Source organism: Eulemur rufifrons, chromosome 8 (assembly GCF_041146395.1).
Source record: "Eulemur rufifrons isolate Redbay chromosome 8, OSU_ERuf_1, whole genome shotgun sequence".
NCBI classification, from domain to species: Eukaryota; Metazoa; Chordata; class Mammalia; order Primates; family Lemuridae; genus Eulemur; species Eulemur rufifrons.
The window spans coordinates 121,793,615-121,812,948 of record NC_090990.1 but is presented as its reverse complement, the minus strand read 5'-3'; the positions used below and the strand labels follow the sequence as shown (position 1 = coordinate 121,812,948).

Sequence of the window (19,334 nt, the reverse complement as noted above, 5' to 3'; positions counted from 1 at the left end):
CACCATCTTATTCAAGGTGTAAGGTGAAATTTAAATTATAAAGCAAAGCATGTAAGTATCCACAAAGATGAAAGCACATAATGGCTAAAATTACAACCATTTGACTTACTTGAATAAGGTTCTGTGCAAATCCCTTTGCCTGGTTGATTAATGATTTCTAACAGGCCCAACTTCAGGGTAACATTTAAATTCTCTCCAGAAAGACACAGCATTACTACTTTTCATAAGTGTTCTTGTGTGTGTGTGTTGGGGCAGATGCTGTAATTGATTTTTTTAGTGGGTGCTCTTGATAACTTCTCTGTGAATTTATTTTTCTGAGCCATTTTCCTCTTGAAGGAGGTTTTCCAGACATTCCCCAGCAACTGGTTTGCAATGTGAATCCATGTCCTGTGTTTGGCCTTGTCTTGGGGATTACATGGATCCTCCAACGTGGAATCTTTAGTGCTGGAGTCTGGTTTAAGGTCAGTAAAACAAACCATTCAAAAAACACAAAACAGTCCAGGCAAGGTGCCTCATGCTTGTAATCCTAGCACTTTGGGGCAGGAGGTCCCTTGAGGTCAGGAGTTCTAGGACAGCCTGACAAGAATGAGACTCCGTCTCAAAAAAAAAAAAAAAAAAAAGAAAAAAGAAAAGAAAGATAGATTAGCCAGGTGTGGTCCTGCACACCTGTCGTCCCAGCTACTTGGGAGGCTGAGGCAGGAGGTTATCATGAGCCCAGGAGTTTGAGGTTGTTGTGAGCTACGATGATGCCACTGCACTCTAGCTCTAGCAACAGAATAAGCCGCTGTCTCCAAAAAACAACCAAACAAACAAAAAAAGTCCCAAATAAAAAAAAAAACAAAAAAACCTATTATTCTTTTTCCTATCCCCTCGATGTATTTTCAGCTTGGTTGTTTTTTTTTTTTTTTCTAATATTTCCACAAAATTTGTTACAGATTGAATTTATTCCAGTTGGCCACGAGTGATTTAAAAAAAAAAAAATCTTCAACAGTGTTAAGTGCAATCACGATGTGCATTAACCATTGCACGTGTTCACGTGGGCACAAGGCTTCACAGTCTTTGTCTCTCCAGCGCCTCGCACGTGACAGGTGCTCAGCATTTGTTGACTGACTCAGTGAGGGCCGGGGGAGGGCGGCGGGTTCCGGTTTGGAACGCAGCGCCGGAGGAAGAATCGGGGTTTGGCTACGCTCGGTCGACTTCAATCCGGACTCTTCCGGGCTGCCCCGTCTCCCTCGACCGAAACAAGCCGGGCGGGGCGCGGGGCGGAGGGCGCGGCGCGGGGCATGCCGGGCGCGGCCCAGGTGGGCAGGCACCTGGGCGGGGCGCGCCGCGGTTGGCGCCGGGGTGGCCGGGCGGTGGCCGGGGGGGCCGAGGACCCGGAAGAGCCGCGCACTTAGCGAGCGCAACAGGCGGCCGCCGAGGGCCTGGGGCCGGTGGGGAGCAGGCCCGCGATGGACAAGCTGAAGAAGGTGCTGAGCGGGCAGGACACCGAGGACCGGGGCGGTCTGTCCGAGGTGAGTGCGCCCGGGGCGCTCGGCCCCTCCTCGCCGCTCCCCACCCCCGCGGCCGGACTGCCGCCGCGTCCCCGGCCCGGACCTCGGGTGTCCGCAGATGGCGGCTGAGAAAGTGGGACAGGACTTCCAGGATTTCTTGGAAAGCAGCTCTGCCCCTTCCCTGTCCTCCCCCCCTGCAGGGCTTCGCGAGGACCCCCGCCACCGGTGCCGGAGCCCAGGCACTTTGCACAGGGCCGTCGGCATCTGTGTCCTTTTCTGTCCTGCGCTCCTTCAGCCCGTCCCCCACAAAGAGAGGGCGGCGCTGGAACCTCTGCGAGCCGGGAGGCCGGGCCTCCAGGCCGTCGGCCCCATCTCTGCAGACCGGGGAAAGCACTTTAGGGCCGGGCCGGGCCGGGCCGGGCCGGGCCGGGGGCCCCGCTGGGCAGGTGGGGTCGCCGGGGCGGGGGTGGCGGTCCCGCAGCCTTCCCTGCTCGCCGCGCGCCCTGCTCCGCGCTGAGTTTCTGCCCCGTTTAGTCGTAGAGTGTGACACTCCCACCTGACCTGTGCACACCGCCTTTTGGTTGTAAAAATCTCTCTGCCACAGGGGATTGGGGACCGCATCTTGTTTTCTTGTTTCTCTTTGTCCACACGGCCCGCACCTAGACTCTCTGTGGACACCAGCGCCTCGGGAGACTGCCTGCTTGTGTGCTTGTTTTATTAGAAAGGTTTTATCGAGCTGAAACCTGGCCACGGATGCCCTGTGTTCTAGAACCACACAGAATGATGTATTTCTGTTTTCGGTGCTTTTAGCTTTTGTCTTTGTTTTCCTTTCTGGTTGACAGAAGAACTTTTCTCTTTTTGGTGTTTTCTTTAGCCTGGTTGCCCACCTGTAAAATGAGGGTGTTGAACAAGATCATATGGCCTCTTTCAACTGCAAACCCGAGTTTTCCTTCTCCCTGTAGTGTTTCTCGTTTTCTCAGCAGGCTGCTTTCACCCACTTTTGTGGTTGCTGATTTATTTATTTATTTATTTATTTTGCTTTTTGGCCAAACAGGAAGCATGTAAGTGGTTGTTGATTTTATTCTGGGTTTTGTTTTGTACGATGCTGGCACTTCCACCGTCTTCTCCATGAAATCTCAGAATGTAAAAGTTGTTCTCTGAATATTCACCTTGGAGTTTAGTGTAACATTTAGGAATCAAATGTTATAGGAATTGAGGTTTATCTTTTTTGGTGACATTTCAAAACAGCTTGGTGAGTTCTTTTTAATTTGTTGCCTGTATTCATTGGTCAAGGCTCAGGAATAATTTCATGAATTCTTTTTTCTTAATTTCTAGCTTCTGTTATGAACTCCCAAGTGGAACCTAAGACCAGGCCTGAGAAAGGTCTGACACTTAAGTAGCTGACCCTCGTTGTTGTTTACAACTTTATCCCCACTGCTGGCAACTAGCTTTGATGAGCAGTTGGTGCTTAAGAGGGAGACACCTTCTCTCCCTGAAGACTCATGGGTGGGGGTGGGGGTGGCTGTCTTCACTGTTGACAGTGGGATGATGCAGACATCACACATTTAGAAAATCGTCGTGATGCGGTGGACAAACCTTCTAGAGTGCACGATGCAGCAAAGTTTGAAAACGTAAATGCTGAGCTTGTTTTTGCCTAAAATGGTGAGTGCCTGCGCTGGATACAATGAAGGGCTTTAATGTGTTGTAAGCTCAGGCGCGTATTAAATCTATTTTTAAGAGAATAAGTGCTTCTCTCTTGTTCTAAAATACTTGGGTCAGTTTCCTCTTTCTGCGCAAGATTTCTGTTTATATGCATCATTGTATGGCACTTCCGAGTCTTGAATTCCTGGGAAGCATTTTGTTGCCGACTGATTTCATCTTCAGGGCTGTTTTGGCTTAGATTTTACTTATTAGGTCAGGGCCTCCTTTGAAATATCGGTACTGATTTTATTGTCACATTTTCCGTACTTTTGCTGCTGGCAAAGCTGGAGGATTCTGTGGTGAAGTTTCTGTTTTGCGTGGTAAGTTGGATGAGGTGGCCTTCACATCTCTTTAGGAGGTCACCAGAAGTGAGGGCTCTTTAACATCTTTATTCTTTTAATGCAAACCATAAAAGTGTGATTAGTTCTGTTTCTTCTACCTCTCCTTGGTAGTTATAAAATTTGCGTGGCTGTGTCTAATCATAGCCTCATGATGAATTTTCTAATTAATACCTCATCTTCATAAATGCACCTTAATTAAGTCTTTAGTTTTAGTAGACTTCTTTCTGAAAGTATAGGTTTTATATTTTTCATAAAGGATTCTAGGGACGAGGAAGGTATGACTGGTACCTGATTTTAAAGTGCAGGAACACAGCAGTATTCCCTTCTTACCTTCTTCTGGTTACCAACCCTGTTTCCCTGAACAATTCTTAGCTTCACTTCTTGGCAAGAGCCCCTTTTCTCCACGTCCCCAAGTCAAAGGACCTTTGTGAGTAACTGCCAGTCAGACTGCTTGTGAGCACACTGCCTACAAATTCTATCCAGGTACTTTTGGCTACTCTAATTTCAAAAAAAGTGCACTAGCACAGCTTTTAGCAACCACGAGTTTAGAAAGATATTTTAAATAAACTGAGTTTGTTTTCATAAATTGGCAAAAAGAAGTGTTTTGCTTAAAATAGAAGTGGAACAACAGCTTCCTCCTTCCCTGACCAAGTGTGTGTGTTGAAGAACTTGCAGTGTGGACATGTCCAAAAAACACAGTGGTGAAATTTTCTCCACCCCCCAAAATTTTGGCAAAAAAAGGTAGCGTTTGCATGGATTCAGCTTGGGAGACTCACAGACCCAAGTGCCACTTTCCTTTCTGGAGGGAGAAACCAGGAACTTTTTTTTGGTGGAACTACTTCGTATTGCCAGTGCTCTTGATTTTTACAAGGACTACAATCTCACTGTCCAGTGGAGAATATTTAGCACTCTAGATGACAAGGCCAGTTCAAATTTGACACCTAAACCTTATGGTGATCCTCCTTAAAAAAAGAAAAAAAGATTGAACCTTTTCGAATGTCCCTGTTGACGCCAAATAGTGCTCAGGCTCCAGCCCAGTCCTGCTACCCCTGTGTTCGCCCTACGTGCAGCTTGGTTCTTTTTTCCAGCCTGGCGACGTAAGTTCTTTGGCTCTTGTATGAGTAGGAAGAGTGGTAGCTTATCATTTTATCCTGTCCTTGGTGGGAGGTTAAACAGGTTAGTCAGAAGTGGCCTAACTAGATTGTCTGGGCCTAGCAGAGTCTGATCACAGAGCATCTTCACGTGGCTCATTCTGGAGCTTGCGGACTCCTTACGGAGAAGGGATTTTCCTCGGCATGGAACCCGCCGGCTCATCTGTCAGTTCCTCACACTGTGCTGCCTGCTCCGTGTTACCCTCCCTAAGTGTGCCTTCCGTGCAGGGTCCTGCGTTGCCACATGTTTCTGCAGATGCTGTGTGTGTGTGTGTCTGTGTGTCTGTGTGTGTGTGTGTGTGTGTGTGTGTGCGAGCGCGTGCTATTGCAGTGTCATGAGCCCAGTTTCAATATGTGTGAACATTTGGGAGTTGGAAGAGAACCTTTTTTGATAAGCTGACCTACATACCTTTCTCCTGGGTGAAGGTTAAGCCATTCTGGCAACACCCGCCGCACCTGGGGAAGCCTCTTCTGGTTTGACAGGAACTTTGGAGACAGGGTTGGAAACGAGCCCCTGAGTTGGGGGCAGTCAAGACTGAGGGGGTTGCCAGTCTGGTGGCCTGTGCACCCTCTGCCACCACCGACCTTCCTCCTCAGCTGGGTGGAAATGTGGTAGGCAACTGGGACCGCATTGCCGGATGGGGACCGTGCTGGCCATGTCAGGTGAGCCCTGCAGGAGCGTACGTGGGCCTGGCTGTCCTGCCGTGGCTTTGGTCTCAGTGGCAGCTGTCTGTGTCCAGCTTGGAGCAGCTATGCCTGTTTGCAGCAAGTGGACAGACTAGGAAGGTCTCTGGTGCAGAGACTTGGTGGTCGTCTTCAACGTGGGAAAGGAACCACTGGGAGCTGCTGCTCGTGGGCTCTCCTGTTTCAGTAAAGTTTTTCTGCAAGTCTTGGCTTCCCCTGAACCTTGCTCTGGGGGAGTGATTTATCATGATGGCAGAGAGTCAGAATGAGCAGAGCAGCAGTTAATTAACTAGGATCCGTCTCACCCGGGTGACTTGGCTGACGGCAGCCCACTCTAAGTGCAATATCTGCATCGAGAAGGGATATTGTGAACCGAAGTCCTGAAAGGGTGAGAGCCTTCGCCCTCTGAGGTCCAGAAACGCTGCAGGAGCAGCACCTGCTGCAGCCTGGCTGGTTGACGTAGGAGAGAATGGCCAGGCCAGCTGCCTGGGTGCCATCCCCTCGTTTTTCCCTGTTTCCTGGGACCCTGCCTGGGGGAGCTCGTGGCTTTCCAGTTGTGGTCCTCATCCTGCTTGGGCTGCCGTAAGGCTTTGGGCTACTCGGGAGCCTGCTGTCTTGCCTTCCTGTTTGTGGAATGGGTTGAGCTTGAGGCCGGGAGTCTCCACCTCTGTAGATGTTCAGCTGGAGAGGGAGGTCAGCTGTAAGCTAACAGCGCTGGAGGGGAGGCTCCTGTCTGGGTAAGAGCTTGCAGCTCTAACAGGAGCTGGATTCGATGACTCTCCGCAGCTGCGAGTATAGGAGTCTGTGTTCCTTGCCTTCCCCAGTACAAATGAACACTGTTTCTAAATTTAATTATGAGCTTTCTTTGTTAAATATGTACGTACGTATATGTGATTTTTTTTTTTTTTTAATAATTTCAGGTTGTTGAGGCATCTTCATTAAGCTGGGGTACCAGAATAAAAGGCTTCATCGCATGTTTTGCTATAGGAATTCTCTGCTCACTCCTGGTAAGATTTCCCTCCCTCCTCTGTTTTTTCCCCTCTACGTTCCTTCACTGTATTTTCCCCCTTTCATCTGTCTCTTTTTTCCTTTTTTTTAATTTTGTATTTCTTTTACTTTTATTTTTTTTACATATGGAATGCTTCACGAATTTGCATGTCATCCTTGAGCAGGGGCCATGCTAATCTTCTCTGTATGGTTCCAATTCTAGTATGCGTGCTGCCAAAGCTAGCACGTCCTTTTTCCTTTTGTTCTTCACTAAAATGCATGGATGAAAGAAATGGGAAGTAAGGGAGGGATTTTGCATGGACGAGAGAAATGGGAAGTAAGGGAGGGAGACAGGCTTCTCCGGGCTTCCTCTGTGAGCCCCTGGTTGTGAGGCTGGGTAGGAGGGGTTGTTCACATGCAAACACCTTGTGCTTTAACTTCCAGGGGACTCTTCTGCTATGGGTGCCCAGGAAGGGACTACCCCTCTTTGCAGTGTTTTACACCTTTGGTAACATCGCATCAATCGGGAGGTAACCTTGTTGTTTTTAATCCAACCTTAGCCAGTCATTAGCTGGGGAAATGGGTGTGGATTGTGCTTGAGGGAGGTGAAGGAGGATGCTCCAGTAGTTTTAAGGATTTGGAAAGAAAAAAGGTAGTTAGAATATATCACAGTCATATGCTATTATTTTGAAACATTTTGTATCTTCGTTTATCTTTGAAACACCTGGGAGAAAGCAGGAAATATATTGCCATTGTGATTTTACATATGAGGGGACTGTGACATACAGCAGTTGAAAGATGTCCCTGAGGTTTACAGCACAGTCCTCCCCATTGCTTATAGTCTTATTGCTGGCAGAGACTGAGTTGGTGGTTTTTAAAAGGCTTACCTTTCCAGTGGCCCTAAGTAAAACTGGTTTTTATTTAGTGTCAGACCATCCCAGACCTGAAGAGCAGCTCGTGCAGGCAGGGCGTCTGGTGGAGTGCTTCCCAGAAGTGGGCAGCCCATTCCACACGCTGTGGTGCACAGAGGTCCCAGGTCAAGTTCGTTCACACTAATGCTTCAGCCACACCCATGCTGACAACTCCAGTCAGCCTTTAGCTGGGAGCGCTGGCCTGGCCTCTGCCTGAATGGCCCACAGGAACCTGAACTCAGTCATCTTTCCTCCCCCTACCCTGTGATTACTCACCAAGGCTTGGTGTAGACCTGTCATACCTGCCTCCCTTTTTGTCTCCGTGGCTGTTTGTCCCTCACTGAGTAACCTACAAGCCCAGTGGATAAAAGCGTTGATCATACTCTGTGCTGGGCTATGAGGATACAGAAGATAAGTACAGTTTGGTCCCAGCTGCAGTGGAGCTCACTGGTCAGCCAGGCAGACATCATGTAATAAAGTTGATGACACAGCAGGATAGGGAAAGAGAGATGCTCAGGGAGGGACGGCTGACCCGACCTGACTCAGAAGTCAGGGGGGGCTTCCCAGAGAAGGTGCTTATCTGAGCTGCTCCTATCTCTGGCCGCGTCATTTCCCATCTGAACAGGACGCCTCTGCTGGGTTCCTCTGCCTCCCTTACTGCCCCTCTCCAGGCCATTTTCCACTGAGTTGTGGAGTCATTTGCTTGTAGCTGCATAACCTCCTCCAGCGGCGCCCTGTTCCCTCTCTAGGTGTGGAGTCCAGGCGTCTCTGTGCGTACAAGCAAGGCCCTGTGAGATCTGGCTCCCCTCGGTCCTGCTCCCCAGCCAGGGCACCTCCCAGCCAGACTGAACTTCTTGCTTTCCTCCAGATGTCTTTGTGCTTTTGTTCAGGCTGTTTTCTCTGCCTAGCGCGCTGCCCTGTCTGTACCTTTCCTGGTTTGATACTTGCTCCTTTGTCAAGATTTAGCTCAAAAGTCACCTCTTTCATGACGTTCTTCCTAATTTCCTCCTCCTCCCCAGAATTGATGGTCTCTTCCTTTGGGCTCTCTGTATCCCATCTGTACTTAAGTGACGGCACAGGTAGCATTTTATTACACTGACCAGTTACAAGTCTGTAAGCCACTTGACAAGGGCTGTGCCTGTGTCTTGTCCCCAGTTGTACCCAAACCCAGCTCTGTGTCTGGCTGGAAATGTTAACCAAATGGTTGAGTGCATGACTCTTGGTACTTTTTTAAAGCTTAGTTTATAATCAGTGCATATCACAGTAAAATGCTGACCCTCAGAGATGTTTAATGTTGCTTCTCAAGCTTTTCTCAAATACTGACTTTGGGGACTTTGGGCAGACAGTGTAGGTTATAATGTATAGTCTAGACTGGGCATAAATATATGGGTGTACTTACCGCTTAATCCACAAGAGCTATTTAGCAAATCCTAATGGGATGGACTTTTTTTTTTTTTTTTTTTTGAGACAAAGTCTTGCTTTGTCACCCTGGCTAGAGTGCCGTGGCATCAGTCTAGCTCACAGCAACCTCAAACTCCTGGGTTCAAGCGATCCTCTTGCCTCAGCCTCCCGAGTAGCTGGGACTACAGGCATGAGCTACCATGCCCGGCTAATTTTTCATATATATTTTTAGTTGTCCAGCTAATTTCTTTGTATTTTTTTTTTTTTTTTAGTAGAGATGGGGTCTCGCTCTTGCTCAGGCTGGTCTTGAACTCCTGACCTCAAGCAATTCCCCCCCCTCGGCCTCCCAGAGTGCTAGGATTACAGGTGTGAGCCACTGCGCCCAGCCAGAATGGACTCCTTAAGGCACTGTGTAGGGAGACAACAAAGGGAGCAAATTGTTATTTCCAGGGTGTGTTTAGGAGTTTGTGGATTTCCCTGTAATCTCTTATATTTTGTATCTATGCTGTGTTTAATTTTCAAGACCAGCCTTGGCTATCGCTTCTTACCTGGTGTAGACTAAAGAGGTGCACCCTTGCTGGGCCGCTGGAGCGGAGAGTGCAGCCTTGAATTCAAAGTTGTAACTTCATGGAACTTCTAAGAGAAGCAGACTTAACTTTTGAAAATTCTTGTCTTTGTTGAATACTCAGTAGCTGATGTTGCCTGCTGGTTGGCTTGGATTAAACACTGGCTGTGACTAAGGAGCTGTCACTGGAGTGACTGTACGTGGGCATTGTCCTCAGGACTCAGGAAACACGACATAAAGCCAGTCCTGGCACTCGCTGTGTTAGGCGTGGCAATGGTCTGCTTCCTTTGTGGTTACTCTCACTGGCCACCTCTCTAGTTCCTTCACACAAAATTCATGCTGGGGATGTGTTTTGGAGTTTTGGAAGGCCGTAGATGTGACTTTGAATGCCAGCTCTTTGGGTTCCTGACGTGTGATCTTGGATAAGTCAGTTAACCTTTCTGAGCTTCATTTTCTCATCTCTAAAATAAGTTTAACGTGTAACTCACAGTGTTGTCGAGGGGCTGAAACAAGGTCATATGTATAATATCTGGCATTTAGCAACATTCAACAGATAACAGATGATATTATTATCATTAGAATTAGTCCTTGGAGATGATGAAAGAAAAAGAAATGCTCTACTTTTTAACGTAACCAACCTAAGCCTGTAAGGTATGGTTTATTTTTTTTGTAATTACTTAATCCTTTTTGGTTTGTTTTCATGGGTAGACTGTCAAGGAGACAAGGTGGCATCTTCTAGAGATTGGGGCCATCTAGCCTGGTGGTATGAATAGGATTCCAGAGTCAGAACCACACGCCTTTACAGCCTTGCTCTGTCAGGTATAGGTGGGTGGCACTGGGCAAGTTACCCTCTGGGCTTCAGTGTAATTGTTCCTGTTCCATAGGTTGTTGATAGGTTAAGTGAGAATAATGCATAAAAGGCCCTTAGGCACAGTGCCTGCCACAGAGTAAGAGCTTTGCCAATGTTAGCTACTATGACAGTTCATTGCCACAGGAAATCTTGGGCCGGACTCAGCGTGCCTCATGTGGTTCTGGCCTGGTCTGAACGGCTTGCATGTGTGTTTGCCTCTTAGTACCATCTTCCTCATGGGACCCATGAAACAGCTGAAGCGAATGTTTGAGCCTACACGTCTGATTGCAACTATCATGGTGCTGGTAAGTTCTGCTTTTTATTGTTAGCTGGGCTTCTCAAATGGGAGTTTTTATTTCTGTTGTATAGCGTTTTTTTCCCTTTTAAACCTAAGGTCTTTTTTCTTTCATCTTGACTTATTCCCCGATTCCTGTAACCTCGTGGCAGAAGGGAGCATTCTTCTAGTAATTACCACCATCCCCTCCTACCCGTCTTTGTGTTTCTCTTGGGTGTCCAGGTGCTGCCAGTTCTGTAAAGCTCCTCTAGAGGGCGCTGCTTGTCACAGGAGCCCAACTGTCATGGTGGTAGTAAGAGAGCTGGGACACCTTGCTGGTGACAGCTGAAGCCACGCACAGGCAGAGCTTAGAGGGAATAACCCGGAAACACAGGACTCATTCTCTAGAGTGGGTGTCCAGTCTTCTAGGATGGGCCGTTTTTTTCCTTATCATTATCTGGCTTTGGATCATATCACTTGTTTTCATCAGTAGAAGGAACTTTCTAAGAAAGGCCTCAGGGAAAGTGTTAGGTGACATGTAAACAAATAACCGGTTGCTGAGGGTGAGATCGACATCTCATGTTAACCTTTGTCCTTATATGCCCTTTCTCTTTCAGAGACTAGCGTTGGCAGAAGTTAGAACATAGAGATTTGTGTTAAGCTTACTTTAGTGTGTTTGAATGAAAAGATGAGTGGATAGATGGGTGGGCTAGAAATGGGATTATGTTTGCTGGGCAGAGATTCTGGGAACACCTGAAAGTAGAAGAGCATCTTTTTCTTTTTAATCTACATGAATATTTATTGGGCCAATTTTGATTTCATGGGGATTTTAATTCTGCTGCCAAATGTGGGTACTCAGGTGGGTTAAATGCTTTAAAATGAAGGATGATGCATTTGGTTGCTGTGATGAGCATAGCATCTGCAACCTAGTAAGTATTGTGAGCTTGTCAAGAATAAGTCTTACAGTTTTTTTTTTTTTTGCTATGTTGTCATTGTATTAATTAAATACTGTTTCCTTTCTTCTTCTAGTTGTGTTTTGCACTTACCCTGTGTTCTGCCTTTTGGGTAAGTGTATATTTTAATTTTTCTTAACCTTTTTGGCGTGTGCCCCTTGTCACACACTCTCCTGTAACCATGTCATTTTTCTTTCAGTGGCATAACAAGGGACTTGCACTCATCTTCTGCATTTTGCAGTCTTTGGCATTGACGTGGTAGGTAACCTTTTAAACAGTCCCCTCCCACATAGCCCTCTGACTGATGCAGCTGAAGGAGATAAAACCCACATGTTGTGGGCAGGAGGATTAGGAAAACACAGAAGCTCTTTAAAAGAATTCTCAACGATGCACGTGAAGTGAGGCTCGAGAGCAAAAGCCCATCGATGCGGCCCACTGCCGACAGATGGCATCAGTGGTCTTGAGTGGTCACGGGAGGCTGCTTGTTTGCCTGCTGCAGCATTGTTGCTGGGCTTGTGGTTGATTTTGAGATGTTGCACATGTTATTAAACCACTCATGTCAGTAAGTGCAGAGACAATGAAAGCATGAAGCCTGATAAAAAGAGGCTTGTGAGTCAAATAGATGCTAACGAAATAGGAAAGTGGTAAGAAAAATAAAGAGTGTTACATTTGTGATGGAATGAATCATTTAACAGAAGGACAGAGAGTGAATTGTCAGTAGGAGATGAGGAACAGTTACTGACAAAAAGGGAAACCATGTGGCGTGGGCTGTAGCATCAGCGTGTGCACTGGAGTGGAGGCCTGTTGGCTTTTGGTAATCCAAGTGAAGACTAGGAAAGTATAACTCGAGAGCCAAGCACAGTGAAAGGGCTACCGGAGACGTTATTTTCCAAAACCAGGTGGCCTTTTCAAACCTGTACAACATCAAGGTTTGGTGCTGTACAGAGGGGTGGTGGCAGGTCTGGAATCTGCAGCTCTGCAGACATTTCTCAGAGTTTATCGAGGGACAGTGTCTGCTAGAACAGCTTCAGTGTGGCTGTGGCTGATCTATTTTGGAAAAACATGTTTGCTGTAATGCAAAGAAAAGAGGACTGTGGAAGTTGTAAAGCTCCCAGGGGTCAGTGAACTCTTAACTTGAATCTCGAGACTGTAAGCTTAACCCCCTGCCACTCCCTTTAGTAATTTTGGACTTTTGAATAAATACATTTTCAAAATGCCTTTTGGAATTGACTGTGTTCACAAGTAAATGAACTTCTGTACATGATAAGATATAGAGAAGGCTAGTGGTGTGGTTTTAATATGACATGCACATTTTGGCCCTAGGTCCTAAACGGGCCTGATTTGGTGGCCTATGTTTATATTTTGATTTTCTTCTGGGGGTAGAAATTGGTACCCACAGACATGTGCCTTTCTTTGCTTATAGACTGATTTTGAAGTCTGTTTCAAAGGTTTGGCATTCAGATGGGCTCAGATGAATGGCAGTATTCCCTTCAACACTGATGTATTCTGTATTTGCTTTTCTTAGGGCTGACCAGCTTACAACTACCTGACACAGAGTACCTGGTTCTTTAGAGTTATGGAGCCGATTCCCTGCATGGTTCCCTTTTAGGCAATTGGCTAAGCTAACTGCGATTTACCAAGATACTTTGGGCATGGATTCTTTTTATTTTTTATATAAAAATATTTTATCTCAGCCTTATTTATAATAGTGAAAAACAAGGTACAATCAAATGTGTAACAATAAACTCTAGAGAATTGAGCCACCTTCGGGGGGGGGGAGAGGAGTAGAGGAAGGGGTCTTGCTGTATTGCCCAGGTTTGTCTCAAACCCCTGAGCTCAAGAGATCCTCTTGCCTCAGCCTCCTGAGGGTCCTTGAAGAATTGTAGCTTTGTAGAATTTTCATGCATAGAGTAGTTGATAGTGCTTCTCCCCTTTTTTTGTTCTCTTTTATCTTCTTTAAAAATTAACAGGAGCAGAGCAGAAAATTTATCCTAGTTGGGTAGAAGTTAAATTCTATTGACGATTTGTAAAATGTTAAGAGTTCAACTGATGGAGATTTTACTTGGTATTTATTTTTTCAGAAGAGGGTTCCTATGCTATCCGGATATCTGGAATGTGCCTATTTTAGGTGGTTGCCACTTGCTCATTTGGTTAGAGCAGTACCCCAGTGAGGCTGAAGTCGCAGGGTTTCTCTCCACATGCACCTTTTGCTGGCTGTACACGGGGCACAGTGTGTGTGGGCCTTTGTGTGCCCGTGCGCATCCCCCAGGCGGAGGAGGGGAGAGGGTCTGGATAAATCATTGCAGATACTCCTACAGCTCGGAAGCCCATTCCGCTGTGTAATCTACTTCCTTCATTCGATTTGATCTTTGGTTTGTTTTTCATTGTAGGTATAGCCTCTCCTTCATACCGTATGCAAGGTAAGACTAACTGTGTATTTGGAAATATAATTTCTGTCACTTGGGGATGCTGACATGTTTGCATAAGGCCTTTTAATTCAGAGTGTACTTTCGGAGAGCACATGCTATTTTATTTCTCTTTACTAAAATCTCTAGAGCCAAATAGGCAAACATCATACATCTGTTTTATAGAGGAATAAGCTAAGGGTCACCCCTCCACCCACCCTAATTATACGACTGATGGTGGGTGTTGACCCAGGTCCACCAATTCCCGATGGCGTTGAACATTTTACTCTGATACATGGTGCATATATGCACTTTATCTATTAACCTGTAGCTTTGAGTGGGGTGTTTTTTTTTTTTTTTTAAGGTGACTATCACTTGAATATCACCGAGCAAGAGATGGAGGGATCTCAGTTTGTGCTTGTTTTCTTGTAGTAGCCCACTGATGGGAAAGTTTCAGAAGAGTTTACAAAGGGAAAGTAAGCGGGACCAGGACTCTGGAGGACCAGGGCTTCCTAATTGGCAGTGTGACCTTGAGCAATCCTCTTGACCCCTCTGGACCGAGGCCTTGATAACTATGCTGGTTGGATTAGATCATCCCCAGGGGCCTCTTTCCAACTCTGAAGTTCTAGTGCTCTTTCAATGATGGGCCTCTCAAAATTAGCCATGTGATCTTGGCCTCTGACCCTGTTCTAATGCAACTATTTAATTCCATCCTTCTTTATCATTCCCTGTTAACTGAAAACAAGCTTTTCCTTAACTGCATTGAGGAAGTGAAAACTGATGCCTGACCTGGGAAGGAGGAAGAGCAATCTCATGTGTTACGCATTCCAAGTCTGTTGCTGAGAGTGATTTGAAAGTGCTGAGGATTGATGAGATGAGAAGTTAACAAGCCCAGCAAGTCAAGGTAGCTGGGTGGCTTTGTGGATAGGTTCTAGGAGGGTAACAGTTACGAAATACTTTGTGCAGACCTGGCCAGTTTTGGGGAGTGGTGGCTTGTCTGGGAAGATTATGGGCAGGGCTGTCCTAGGAAGCTAGGTTTTTATATGAAGTGAGCCAGAGCCCATCACAGCTGAGCATCCAAGGAGATATTGATCAACCTGTCAACATTTGAATATATATATATATCTTGGTGCCTGAACCAGCTGTGTAATTTGTAGGGCCCAGTGCAAAATGAAAATGTGGGCATCTTTTTATTTTTTTTTTTAATTTTTATTTATTTTATTTTTTTTTTATTTTTATTTTTTTTGAGACAGAGTCTTACTCTGTTGCCCAGGCTAGAGTGAGTGCCGTGGTGTCAGCCTAGCTCACAGCAACCTCAAACTCCTGAGCTCAAGGGATCCTCCTGTCTCAGCCTCCCGAGTAGCTGGGACTACAGGCATGGCCACCATGCCTGGCTAATTTTTTCTAAATATATTTTTAGCTGTCTATATAATTTCTTTCTATTTTTAGTAGAGATGGGGGTCTCGCTCTTGCTCAGGCTGGTCTCCAACTCCTGAGCTCAAACGATCCGCCTACCTCGGCCTCCCAGAGTGCTAGGATTACAGGCGTGAGCCACCTCGCCCGGCCTGGGCATCTTTTTAAAAAGTGATTAAGGATTTCCAGGTGGTGACATCAAAGCATTAAACTCAATGCAGGCCCTTTAAGCACGGGGCCCAGTGCATTTGCACAGGTCTTGGTCATAAAGCTTGCTTGGTGTCATGCTTCAGGGCTTCAGGCTTGATCTGGGTTGGTGTGTATAAAACTTCTGTCCACTGATTGATAGGACAGTGGAATTCTCTTTGAGTTTTCATGTGCCAGGCAGATGGAAATTTCCTATAACAGAGAGGGAATCACAAAGCTAGTCCTGCCCTTCTGTTTGCAACTTCCCCTAGAATCGCTTTTCCCATGGTGTTCCACAGAAACAGAGGAGTGTTCTTTGATCAAGTAAGTTTGGGAAACAGGTTAAGCAAAATTAGGCAGATTGTTTTCTGCCTGGCTTTCCAGATCCTTTAATATGCTGTGTGTATTGTGAGCAGCCACAACTGGGACTCGTGTGACCATAAAACCCTTCTTGTGCAGAGCTTCTCTTAGGACCGTAGCGCAGAGCATATCTCAAGAAATGCTGCCCTGGAATCGCCTTGATGTTAAAATGCAGTGCGTGCTCGTGTAAATGCATTATTCGCCGCTCCCTCCCTTGTGTGATTCCCGGTGTCCTGAGTGCAATCGCAGTCGAGGACACAGAAGGAACAGAGCTGGGCCTGAGAAGCCGAGTGCCACGCTGCACAACGAGGTGTGGTGTTGGAAATGGGCATGCTTGCTGGGATGGGATAGTAATTCGTGGGCACCCACTCCTTCCTTGCCCTCTTCGTACTGGATTCCAAGGAGGAAATGCCTGTGATAGGGCAGATACAGCATGTTCATAAGTGTTTGGTTCCCACGGAGAGATCTCTGTGTTAGGGAGCTCCTGAAAGATGTCCCTTAAAAAGTTTCTGCTGCCTGCTTAGAATGAAGAAAGGTCCTCTTATTTTCTGACAGCCTATACTTTCTTGTCTTTTCATCTGATTAGCTATCATTTATTAAATACCTATTCTGTGCAGTGTGCTAATTCCTACAACCAATCTGTAGGGTGAGTGGGGAATTTGAAACTCCAAGAGGACAGATAACTTGCCCAGGATCACACTGCCGATAAATGTTGAAGCTGTGGTTTGATGCTACAGTAGGTCTGTCCTACTCAGTCTGGGCGCTTTCCACTCTGCAGCTGCTACTCGGGGTGCCAGGGAAACTCTAAAGGAGAGAGCCTTTGGGGTGACGATATGTTCCACTCATCTTTGTGTTTTTTCCTTCCTAGGGATGCTGTGAAGAAGTGTTTTGCAACGTGTCTTGCATAATACACAGCCAATTTTGCAGAGCTTCGGAAGGCACTATGGATGGAAGCTGGTGGACAGTTTTGTAAATACCTTTTAAACCTCTGTCTTACAGACATGTGCCTTTTATCTTGCAACAGCGTGTTGCCTGCGATTCACACATTTGAGACTTGCTTTTGGAAGCAACAGTGTGTTCCCAAACCTGAATGTCTGTAGCACAGTATGAAGTGAGTTCTGTTCTGTATCATACGGATTGGAATCTTCCTCATGCACCTCTTTGGATGTTGTCCCTCATAAATAAAAAACCTGTTAGGCAGCAGCAGCTAAGCCTTGGGTGCCAGTGATTCCCAGGTGGCAACAGGCAGCCCCATCAGAGATTGCAGGGGTGCAAGAGTAAGGGACAGGATTTTGGGATCAACAGGGACTTTGCTACTTGTCCCTCAGCATGGAAACCATCATCACTGTCCTACATAGGGTGGACATGCTCTGGCATCTGAGAACAAGTGATTCTGCCTTACACAAGCCCATGGAGGGCCTGGCTGTGGAGTGAAGTAGAAGAGAGGCACCTTTTGGTGGTGTATGTTGCTTCTTAATCTGAACCCAGGCACTCTCGCTGTTCTGGCTCTACGCCTGACTGTGGAATGTATTTTCTAACATTCCGTGCAGACTCTTTTTCTCTTGTGTTTTTCTTTCCATCTCCTCCCCCCCCCCCATCTCTCCCTACATATCTGTACTTAGGACGCCTTGGCACTAGGTGGAGAGAGAACAAAGCAGCAGAAAACACGACTGTTTCCTTTTGGACAAGAGCAGATAGGAGGTGAAAAATCTTGCTGCGCTTAGCTGTACTTTTTTTCTTCATTGTTTATAATTGCTTGCCTTTTTTTTTTTTTTTTTGAGACAGAGTCTCACTCTGTCACCCTGGCTAGAGTGCCGTGGCGTCAGCCTAGCTCACAGCAACCTCAAACTCCTGGACTCAAGCGATCCTCCTGCCTCAGCCTCCCAAGTAGCTGGGACTACAGGCATGCACCACCATGCCTGGCTGATTTTTTCTATATATTTTTAGCTGTCCAGATCATTTCTTTCTATTTTTAGTAGAGATGGGGTCTCGCTCTTGCTCAGGCTGGTCTCGAACTCCTGAGCTCAAACGATCCACCCACCTCAGCCTCCCAGAGTGCTAGGATTACAGGCATGAGCCACCGCGCCTGGCCTAAATGCTTGCTTTTGAACTGATCTTATTTCCTGTTCTCCTCTGGAGCGGGGCCAGGGCAGAGTGGATGGGAAGACAGATCCCTGCGTAGGTCCAACAGGAAGTAGGCACACCTGCCCAGTGACCTTAAACAGCCCCAGCATTTGCACTGCAGCCTGTGCTGGAGGCACTGCGGAGGACCCCATAGATGGCAGGTGTCATACTGCAGCCTCACGTGCCTAACCACATACAAAGTGCTTTTATGTCCATGGTCTCATCTGGTCCTCGTGAGAGCCTTGTGACGGAGCAGGGATTGGTTCCCCGCCGAGCAGTCAAGGAAATCGAAGCTCAGATTGGTTTTCAGATCCACCCAAAGCACAGCTGTGGCAGAGTCGAGCCCAGAGCCGGGGGCACCAGCTTCGGCCTCCTTCGTGACCCGCCGTTTCCTGGCCTGTCTCTGATTGTACCACCCGAAACTTCACCGGCCAAGCCTGTGCCTTTTCTAATGTCAAGTCACATGTGTTGCCTTGTACCTGGCCCTCCCTGCTCATCTCCCTTTCTGGAAGCTTCTTCTTTGGTCTGGGATGTTCATTGTTTACTTGTGTTCCCTCTCAGCTTCTCTCTGCTGCCCAATCATTAATGTCCTTGCCCGTCAGCCAGAGTTCCTGGCACTCCAGGGCCTCCACAGTCACCCTGGAAACGAAGTCCGCTTGGACTTGCCTGTCTGCTCTCTAGCCCAGGCCAACTGGTTCGCATGGGCTCCTGTTCCGGCCCTTCCAAACCAAAGGCCGTGGCCCACTGGTTGTCTCCTAGCTTATGGTGAACTGCTGAATGTCTCTGCATCCTGCTGTGGCTAAGAACTCTGGCCTTTTCTTCTGGGAGCTGGGGAGGTGTGAACAGGCCTGATGGGGCCGCGAGGAGGAGCTGGTCTTCCCCGGACCCTTTCCAGGCTGGTGAGAGCCTCCTGTCACATGCTGAGTCCATCACCTGCCCTCGGCCAGGGTGGGAAATTACATGCTACCCTCTGGCTTTTGTGGGAAATAAAATGACAGATTCTGCCACATTGTAAAATGTTACTATTTTGTCTCTTATTTGTGCAGTTAAACCTTCATCAAGGTGTAACAAGCCCTGGAAGCGATTTCAATCGAATGCCAAAAGGAATGGTATAAAATTCATTTAAAACTGGTTCGCACCAGCTCTCCTGCGTGTACGATTAACTGCTAAGATCAAGTCACAAAACATTATTTTGAGGAGAAAGGGTTTAGTGAACCCTAGAAATTGGGTTTGATTTATGCCAGAAAATCTGCCTTTTCACTGCTTGAGATTTCTAAGGAAGAAAGCCACAGTCTTTCACCAAATGGTTTCTAAGGAAACCCCTTATAGCACAGCATCTGAAAACAATTCGGTTGTTAATGAGAAATAGTTCTCACGGTGGGAAAGTGTTGACTCAAAAGGCTTCTGGATTTGGCCATCAGTCTGCAAAAAGTGTTTACTGTTCTCCAGTTACGTTTATGAAATTTCTACATACAGTAAATACTTGTAGGTCCTATTTCACAGTTATTCTTGCTTATAAATATATTTTTTAAAGA

General features: G+C 46.8%; 1 protein-coding gene and 1 non-coding gene across 2 annotated transcripts; one reads left to right on the top strand and one right to left on the bottom strand.

Annotated features, from left to right (window-relative positions):
* The first annotated feature begins 1,317 nt into the window (after positions 1 to 1,317).
* SFT2D2 (SFT2 domain containing 2) lies at positions 1,318 to 17,700 on the top strand. Its single transcript, XM_069480881.1, has 8 exons — positions 1,318 to 1,514; positions 6,291 to 6,377; positions 6,802 to 6,887; positions 10,308 to 10,389; positions 11,388 to 11,423; positions 11,511 to 11,569; positions 13,702 to 13,731; positions 16,544 to 17,700. The coding sequence occupies exons 1-8, from the start codon at positions 1,452 to 1,454 to the stop codon at positions 16,581 to 16,583; spliced, it is 483 nt and encodes a 160-aa protein (XP_069336982.1). The 5' UTR covers positions 1,318 to 1,451; the 3' UTR covers positions 16,584 to 17,700.
* LOC138391044 (U6 spliceosomal RNA) lies at positions 6,498 to 6,604 on the bottom strand. Its single transcript, XR_011234687.1, has one exon. It is a non-coding gene; the product is annotated as a U6 spliceosomal RNA (small nuclear RNA).
* Positions 17,701 to 19,334: the final 1,634 nt, after the last annotated feature.